We start from the raw sequence: 9,496 nt of genomic DNA on the forward strand, positions 1-9,496 counted from the left end.
AAGGCTAGTCTCGTTCCTCACTCCAGAATTAATCTCAACCTGAAAACATCAGAAGCTAACTTGCAACCGTTAAATATCAGATAAATTACATGATATTAAATACTTTAACACAACATTTAAACATATAATTTTAACACCTAAAATATCAACTTGAAACATATAATCTCACGTAAAATCAATGACATGAAATCTTTTAAATCATGAATACATCGCATTAAAATCATTTAATTAAATATAAATTTTAAATCTTAAATAAATAAAATCACTTAAACTTTTTTTAAAATTTTTTTTTAATACTCGTGGGTGGATATATGGATTTTCCAGGTGTTACACACTAACCAAGAGAAATGAGTAAAATAAAATCAGCAAAAAATAAAAAATATAGATGTATTACTACAAGAAGAGCTTCAAATATTGTAGTGTGCTTGATTTAATAATAGTATAAATCTATAATATTGTGTGCCTTGGTTGCTAGTAGTAATAAAATGATATTCTTAAAATGTAATTTTAGCCTAATATCAAAGCGTATTATTGAAAGAAATAGCCAAAAGAAGAATCAGGTTAGCTCGAAATGAGACAAAATCTTCTACTAAACATGGTGCTCCAAATCGTTACACTTTGCTCAAACAAGTTTCATTTGCACAAATTATTAAAAATTAAATGCACTCAACACAATGGTTGATTAAAATAAAATTAATTTTTGATAAAACATTCGATTAAAATATTTTTGTAATTAAAAAATCATCAATATATTGTTTAATAATTTATCATGTTTGTAATATAATTTATTGTCGATTATTTTTTTAAAAAACAGATGAATCAAATGTTTTATCAATGATTAATTATAATAATCATAAACATAATATATATATTTTTTTAAAAAAAAAATCAAAAAATGAAACGCTAGAAGGAGGGCTTGAACCTCCGACCTTGTGGTTAACAGCCACACGCTCTAACCAACTGAGCTATTCCAGCAGTTGTTGAACTTTACACCAATAGATTTTATTCTAATTAATATGTTTTAAAAAAAAGTATAAAACACCCTCGCCTAGGTCATTGCATGTGTGGTCGAGTAAAACAAGATGACAGTTTGAAGCAAAAAACGACAGAAACATAGGATATGCAGATTCAAATACCCATTAAAAAGAACTTGATTCATCCAGTTGCTGCAGTAATTAAATTGACATCATCAGATTCATCAACAATCATCTCGTCTCTAAATAGAAGCTTAAGGTATGGCAAAACTCTAGGAAGAACATGCAAATCCGCTAAATTAACACTCATCAGATCAAATGCGATACACGTTTTGTGCATGTGGTCTTCGTTGAACACTGGAATCTTGGGGTATCTTTGGCTAAAATGAGTAAGAATTATGCGGTATGCGCCGGCAGAGTCGCCTACTTCCACAGCTTCCTTTGTCGTGCTGTGGTTTCGTGCAATAGCCTCGTCCACCATGCTATCTTCAAAGGTCGCCTGAAAGAGGAAAGGCAATAAAGTCAGGTTGTAATTGAGAATTAGTTTTACAGCATTGATAAGACGGAGCTGCTAGCAATGTCCCTATAGATACTTATAAGATTAAATATCATCTTGCTAAAAGCTATTGGTTTCAATAATACTGGAAACTCAAATCTTACATTTTTCCGGAGGTTTAGTATTATAGCGTCACATACTAAAGTATACTTGCAATGCAAACCAAACCACCTGGGTTTTTATTATGAACATTCAAACCTTGGGAGGAATTAATTTAATTTCCATGTGTGGAACCACCGAATGAAACTGCTTCTGGGGATATAAACTGAGTAATCTGAAAAATGTACGCGTCCTTGGAAACACACTTTGTTCAATTTCAACATAAAATCATGGAAAAGATTATATATATTAAAAGGAACCTAGTTTTTGTTTTTTTATGACTTAAGTTATCTGAATTAGATTTGCTTCTATAGGTTTTCCATTATCTATTTTAAAAGTTCAACGAAAGTATTTTCAAAGATTTTTGAAACATAATCCATGCTCATGGGTTTCCATTTCATTCTCCATAAGAAATATCAACCCAATAAACCAATTCAAGTAAAGCAATGAGTTTCAAGACTTGCCTCGTGTATAAGAACTGTTGCCCCAGACGATGCTTTCACAAGCTCGGGACAGGGCCTGGTGTCGCCTGAGTACACTATTTTCCACCCTGGTACGGTTTTCCCATCTCTATTGATCCTATCTGCGCCTTGCAGTACAACACCAAATGCTTGTGGACAATGAATGACAGGAAAACTTATCAACGCTTCTAATCCAGCTTCATTGAGAACCTTCTTCAAGGACTTCTGGATAGGAATGGCAGCAGCATTTTGTGTATGACTGCCTGGTCCTTTCCAGTAGCTCTGCATACGACTTCCTCGAGCAAAAAGTGCTGAATCGGCATGTTTGTCTACTTTCCCGATTGGGTTTAGACTGTTCACATTTTCATCATTAGATTCTAAAGCCTCCAGAGACGCCTCTGTGGTATGCCAGCAATCAAGAAACTGCATATCAAGATCCTCGAGTCTCTGGTATGCGTCGAGAAATCTTTTAAGCTGCCTAGGGCCCACGACAATGACAGGTTCATGTGGTGAATCCTTCAATAAATCACGTCTCAGTGCAAGGATTCTTGCGAGACCTACGTGATGGTCGGCATGGATATGTGAAATCCAAATACATCGTAAGCCTTTTACAGCTTCGTCTGCACCTTCAACACCAAATCTGTGGCCAAAATATCTTGGAAATGTTAATAACTTTATAACATGAGGAAAACATGCACCGAAACGAGAATATTTATCATGGTTTTACCTTCTTTTTAGCTGTCCAAGGGTTCCCTCACCACAATCCAAAAGTAAACTTCCTTTCGAAAACAAATTAATGAAAATTGAACTAACATTTCGGTATTTTGAGGGCTGAGATGAACCAGTTCCAAGAAGAACGATTTCCATTTCTTCTCTTGTTATATTTTCAAGACAGCTAGGACTTGCACCTCCGTCCAACCAGGGTTCTTCAGTCATAACCATGTCAGCTTCTAGTGATGTCTTCTCCAGACTGGTTATTCTGTTTTCCCACCAGAACTGAGCCACTTGTTTTGAAGCATCCACAATCTCTGGTATCTCTGACTTTAGCTGGTCAATGATCTCAGATGGAGATGATACATTTGGTATACCCGATTTGTCAAGCCCGAGATTTGCATAGGGACGTAGTTGGAACTGCATAGCAAGAATGAATTTCATCACCAGCAGAGTTGAAGTAAACACTAATATCTAAATTGTAACTAACCGCATAACTAACATATAGGCATTGTGAATAATAAACCCAGAGTTCCCAAAACTACCTACAAACTAACAGCATAAAAAACAACAAACATGTGATTATTAAAAAATAAAATAATTCATGTCAAGAATCTAAATCAAACCATAACCTTGTCATTCTTACCCATTTGTTTTTCATTCATCAAAACTCGAGGACTATTAAAAAATCAGCATTTATAAAAGCAAAATTTAAAAAAAATGATACAGCTAATGGATTAGAAAACTAGCTGCACAAAAGCTGACCATTACATAAAGAAGTTCAAAAAATACAAGATAAAATAATGATAAACTTGGAACAGATAGAGCATTGGAGTTTTTATACCTTGAGAAGATTCTCTGCTGGTATAATTTCAGTTGTTTTTGACACAAGATCCTGCCAGGATGGAATAAGATGAATTAGTACAGAGGACATACACATTTGAGTATAATCATATGAACTAAAAGTACTTTTTCAACAACAGAAATCACAGTCTGAATACAACATAAAATCATCAAGATATACCTTATTTGACGGTCTTGCATCTGATGACATGGACTTAAGGTGCTGCAGAGACCAAAAACCAGTAGCTGGAAAAAACTGAGGACACAAGTAGTTAAGACGTGTTGCAATTCTAGCACTTGCTTTCATGATTGGCACTTCGATATTCCTCCTAAAATAAATACAAGATCCATCAAATTAAAATGTTCCAGTACTGAGCAGTAAAAGTAAAAATATCCACCAAATTTGATGAGTATAAATTATAGAGGAAAAAAAACGAACAAAAAAAGAACCAACATTTCATGTCCTGCCATGATATGCTGAGCAGCACCAAATTTAGACATCCACATTTGATAATCAGGAGTCTCTGAGACAAATGCAGGACTTAAATGAATTACGCAATTCACTATTTTGGGAAACTCTGAGGAAACATGAGCTATATCTGCATAGTAGGGAGTCAGACATTGTAGAGAGGATAACGTTTCAAAATGCGATAACGTTGGGCAGTCGACCAGCAGTACAATAGGACCAGGAACAGATGGACCGAGTACATCACTTGGGTGTACCTAAAAGGCACAACACATGAAAGGTTTGAATCAGAAGAACTCAAGGATACAGCATAGTGCAAAACCATTTCCACGTTAAAAGCAATCTACCATGATATCTTGACGATCTGACTTAACAGAATTTCCAAGTTGCAGTTCACGATACTTTGGACCCGGTTTCAATCCAAGAGAAGAAGCTTTTTTCGGGTCAAATTTTCCCTTAATTTCTGGCAATTCGCAAATATAGATAACAGAAAGATCACCAGGCTTGGTCTCATTAAGCCCAGATTGAGGAGAACTAAGCACATGAGACCTTTCATCCATTGGTCTTAAGATTATTGCAGAAATTTTAATTACTTCATCATCAATAAGAACGAGAGGATCACCAAACTTCTTTGATATTTGACGAGGAGACCCATTCGAATCAGGTGTCTGCCCAAAACTACGTGCATAAACCATTGCAGCATTGGGAATGAAAGATTTCATTGCATCGAGTAAATATTTAAGATCTGAAGGACCCCAAACATTAACCTAGAGAAAAATCAAGGATTACAATTACAATTTCATGGACCATTCTAAATAATCATAACCACCAAATATGTAAAAATATTGATCCAAACACGTACAGACATTCCTTCATCCCCAATCCCAGCCAGCGTCAGTAAGAGACCTGCAATCCAAGGTCAGCATATCAAATATTCACAGACAATGGCATAGGATCCTCTATCGTCATTCTTTTATATGATGTATACAAAACCACATGTTTCTGAAACCAAAAAAGAATATTGCAGGAACTGCTGTTCAACAGCTTACCTGGAAGGCCCCCGGCAGTTTCTGAGCAGACACGGGAGAGAAATATATGATCAATCTGCAGAGATTTTAACAAACAACTCATACCCCAGAGTGATAAAAATAGAATGGACTATATTTTGAGATTTATGCAGCAGATACCTTCGACAATTTGATTTTGTGCTCGGTGCAGTAGCGTTGGAGCCCCTGGAACAAAAGAAATATCACATTCTGGGAAATAAGCATAGAAGGTTGAATCAAATAAGCATAAGCTAAAGTTAAAATGACAAACAAAACTTGGACAATAAATGTTTGTGCAGCTTTCTCCTTTTCCTATCCAACCAGTTGAATAAAATGTAGAACAGTTTACAGCTGGGAAAGTTTAGGGAACCAATGGTCTATTGAAATTATGAAAAATTCTTGTTTTCAGGCTTTGCTCGCAAGGAAGTTACAAGGCTTAAGGCTATGAGCAAGAAAAGGCAATGTTGATGCATCCACTTACAAGACTAAGGGCAAGAAAAGGCAATGTTGATGTATCCACTTAAAGCTAGTTACTTGTTAGACAACTGGAATTCATGTTTTTACTCTGATATTCCAATTGGGAATTATAGCTAAACAAGAGATGCAAATATAGTTATCTAACTCAATAGCTTGATGTATTAAATCTATTCCCTCTAAATTACACCTGACATGCTTCAAGTATTCCTCCTAAATTTCAAATAAAACGAGCAAAATAATTCCCATGCAGCACAAAAATCGATGCATCATTACAAGGAAGACTATTGGGATTAAAATTATTAAACTCACTTCTCCAGCATTGAAAATAAATCTTTGCTTGTCAAAAAACAGCAGCACTGACGGTGACGTGTCTTGAGTATCCATACCAGTCCCAAGAATCTGATCATAAATAAACGATGTGGTAACTATGTCAAGAAAACAAAACCTGTGAAACATCAAAATCAGATCACTGAGTAAAAATCTACATTCTCAATGTATTTTCAGTATTGAGAACTTTGAGTTCATTTTATGAAAGAATTCAGATATTTTTTAACATGAACAAGAAATATCAGGCATATTGAACAGGTGCATTAAGAAACTAATTTGTTCAAATCCAGTTGGCAAAAACCCATCGTTCTACTATCTTGGAGCACTGATTCCTGAGATCTCAAGTATTAGGGTGAGTGATGTAGAGACCTTAGTTCTAAACCTCGAAGCAATTCCCCGAAACCCAGGAAATTCTTCTAACATGCATACAAATCTCAAGCACTTCCTATAAATGCTGAAGTCGGTAATGTTGGTTCAAGGATTTTTCAAACATGGCATATTCCAAAATTCTTGCATTATTGTTTTATAATCTCCATTTCCTCCAAATCTTCAAATAAAACATGTTAAGATGTTCCTCCTCGTCCTAATGCATCTATTCTTCAAAAAAGAACAATCAAGATCTGAGATTCAAGACTATACCAATTCCATTAAAGAGAACTCAAACCCTCACATTCAGAAAGTATACTGTATATGTAAGGTTCTACCAAGATGAAAACTCGAATGCCAACCTGCTAATGCACCTAATGCACAAATACGTGCCTAAGAATTGTCTTTCATGTTGTGTCATTCCTTTTTTCTCAAAAGCTCTATTTCTTTTGGAAAAGTTAAGGTCGGTGAAAAAAGGAATCTATGAAGTATGAACATTATTTTACCAGAGGAACAAAATGAAGAATCCATCCTACTTGCAACGCATAAACTGAGCAATAAAGTAGAGAAAGCATTAGCCACATTCTATCGCATGCATAGGTAGGCCAGGATATTTTTTTTTTTAGAACAAGTACCATCGAATATCAAATTACATCATATAACAACACTAAAAAATAAAACTGCCCGCACAACCGACGGGACTTAAAATGGACTCGAGACGTGCTAGTCTCGGACAAAGAAATTAACTAAATCTACCTAAATAAATTAAGAAAACCTACCCGCAGTCAGCGGAAATCGAACCTGAGACTAAGACCTCATTGGCAGGTTGGCCATGAATTTAATGCAGGTGCTTGATGAATTTTGTTGCCGAAGGTACATGAAATTACAATTTTTTCAATTTTTTCCAGGGATATTTAATGCAGGTGTACTTGATGAATTTTGTTGCCGGTACATGAAATTACAATTTTTTCCAGGGATGAAAGTGCAACCTTTTGCATTTGGGAACGTACCCGGTAACAATTTTATCAATAACGCCCAGATGCAAGAAACAAACTTACGCTTCAAAAAGCACATACCAACGATCTATCTGAGTTTAATTCAAACAGGCACCGAGCGAAACAAAGCCGAAATTAACAAAATCTAGAAATCTTCCATTACCTGAACATAAGCAATGGTGTTGACAGGATTGAGCTTCCGAACTTTAAGCTGTAAATTCTTCTTATTCCTGTCACTCTCGTCTCTACCTTCAGCCCTCTTCCTATTAAACCCAAAGCCCTCATCTCCAGTTTTAGTATTTTCCAATTTTTCTTCCATCGCCAATAAAGCTCCTTTATTATTACTATCACTATCCTTCTTTATAACAGTTCCTCTTAAAGAACTCTGGTTCCTGTTCAAGGAACGTGAATTCTTGTTGATTTTATTGTCTGGCTTTTTGTTGTAGGAAGAAAAGGTGGTGAAATTGGGAAGGGAACGGTGCTTTTTGATATAAGTTTTTGAGAAAAAAGAAAGTGAAGATACGAAGGGATTTTGAGAGAAGAAGCGGGGCGCGGCGGAGAAGGGTTGGCGGTGGTGGTTTGCGGAGGAGAGGAGGCGGCGGAAGCTGGTTACATGGGGCATGGTGGATTTGCGGGGTTTAGGAAACACGATGCTTCAGAATAGGGAGTCGTGAGGCCCAACCCAATAAAGACTGGACCGATACATTTGGGCCAACTCATCATGCGATAATTTTTAGATTGAGGATCCATTGGTCCAAAATCATTTTTTTTAATCAAAAAATCAATTCCTATGTTAGGTCTACATATTTCATGTATTCATTTATAGTGTGATATTTTTTCTCATGTATCTTTTTTGAAGGGTCATTTTGTTAAATGGGCTCAGGTCAAATTTTCTTTTGCAAATTTAGACCTAAACTGAGGAGGAAGGTCTAAATTTGAAAAAGAAAATTTGACCAAACTCATTTACCTAAATCTTCCGTTTTTGAATATGTCTTCTTTTTGTCTCAATCTTTGTGCAACTAGTCTAATTTTGTTTCTCACAACAGACTCATCTTATTCCAATTATTGACTGATGTGATTGTTTGGGAACTAAGTACCAAACATTGTTCTTTTTAAATTGGTTGAATTGTTCTTGTATTGCATCTATACAGTTATTATCGGCAAACGATTCATCAATTTTTCTTCGGAAAAAATGTTAGAAATAAATGCAACGTGTAAAAATTCATTGATCATTTGTCTTCTAGTTCTCAAGGGTGCAACTGGGTTGCCTAACAACAAGTTACGTGGATGATTCTTATTGCATTTGTAACTAGGTTCAAGAGGGTTGGAATCAACATTGATTGGGTTTTCATCAGTTTGGTTCTCTTTCGTTGGGTTTTCATCATCTGGGTTCGCATCAATATGGTTGTTTTCTCCTTGGTAATTTCCAAACTGATCTGATGGGATGTTGTTTTGCTCAACTGATTGATATGACATCTCTGGTTCTGATGATTGAAATGTCCTTTTTTGCATTTTTATTTCATCTAGATTGATCTCCTCGATTTGATTGCTCAGTCAAGTTGGGTTACCTAGCTTGTCAGTTGACATTTTTTCATAAAAAACATGTACAGTTTCCTCAACATTTAAAGTTCTTTTGTTAAAAATTCAAAAAAACCTTAATGATCGATGAATATCCAACAAAAATACCTTCATCTAACTTAGCATCAAATGTATTTAAATTATTTTTACCATTGTTTTGGATAAAACACCTGCAACCAAAAAATCTTGAAGTATGAAATCACTGGTTGTTTGTCATTCCAGATCTTGTAGGGTGTTTTTTTTTCATGATTTTCATTAACCATTGATCTGTTTTGAGTGTAACATGCAGAGTTTACTGCCTCAACCCCAAATTTTTTAGTATTACCAAAATCAGCAAGCATAGCCTATTTAATGGTCCGGTTCTAAAATGTAGTGACCCGCTTCGGAATCGCCAACTAATCAAACTTAAGCATGCAATTAAATATTAAATAACATTAATCAAACAAATCAGCGGAAACTAGAATACAAAGAAAAACCAAATCAGAAGAATCAATTTGAAATACTGGTTAAGGTAAAACCATATCAAAATCAGTGTATCATAATACAACCTAGGGTAAACAAATGAACCAAATAACTGAAATCTCAACAGCGCTTGTA

The 9,496-nt window shown here is 35.3% G+C and overlaps 1 protein-coding gene and 1 non-coding gene across 3 annotated transcripts; both read right to left on the bottom strand.

The window, feature by feature from the left end:
* Positions 1-901: 901 nt before the first annotated feature.
* On the bottom strand, positions 902-975 carry TRNAN-GUU (transfer RNA asparagine (anticodon GUU)). Its single transcript has one exon. It is a non-coding gene; the product is annotated as a tRNA-Asn (tRNA).
* A 133-nt stretch (positions 976-1,108) lies between these two features.
* LOC140879792 (tRNase Z TRZ3, mitochondrial-like) lies at positions 1,109-7,958 on the bottom strand. Of its 2 annotated transcripts, none has more exons than XM_073283697.1 (12): positions 7,485-7,958; positions 5,943-6,032; positions 5,298-5,342; positions 5,160-5,214; positions 4,973-5,016; positions 4,458-4,877; positions 4,099-4,367; positions 3,826-3,973; positions 3,646-3,696; positions 2,818-3,221; positions 2,094-2,730; positions 1,109-1,473 (listed from the first exon to the last, which is right to left on the bottom strand). In XM_073283697.1, exons 1-12 carry the CDS (start codon positions 7,941-7,943, stop codon positions 1,156-1,158), a joined length of 2,940 nt encoding a protein of 979 aa, XP_073139798.1. In that variant the 5' UTR covers positions 7,944-7,958; the 3' UTR covers positions 1,109-1,155. The 2 variants fall into 2 exon arrangements, with proteins under 2 accessions (XP_073139798.1, XP_073139799.1); XM_073283698.1 differs by having other exon boundaries at positions 5,943-6,078; positions 7,485-7,747.
* Between the last annotated feature and the right edge of the window lie 1,538 nt (positions 7,959-9,496).

This window comes from Henckelia pumila, chromosome 2 (genome assembly GCF_033568475.1).
Source record: "Henckelia pumila isolate YLH828 chromosome 2, ASM3356847v2, whole genome shotgun sequence".
NCBI classification, from domain to species: Eukaryota; Viridiplantae; Streptophyta; class Magnoliopsida; order Lamiales; family Gesneriaceae; genus Henckelia; species Henckelia pumila.

Bases quoted from the DNA above. Each gene is read 5' to 3' on its own strand.
- LOC140879792 (XM_073283697.1), bottom strand. From the start codon at position 7,943: ATGCCCCATGTAACCAGCTTCCGCCGCCTCCTCTCCTCCGCAAACCAC. The intron at 6,033-7,484 runs GTAATGGAAGAT...ATTTATGATCAG, and splicing joins ACACCATTGCTTATGTTCAG to ATTCTTGGGACTGGTATGGA. The intron at 1,474-2,093 runs GCAAGTCTTGAA...TTCCTCTTTCAG, and splicing joins CAACAGTTCTTATACACGAG to GCGACCTTTGAAGATAGCAT.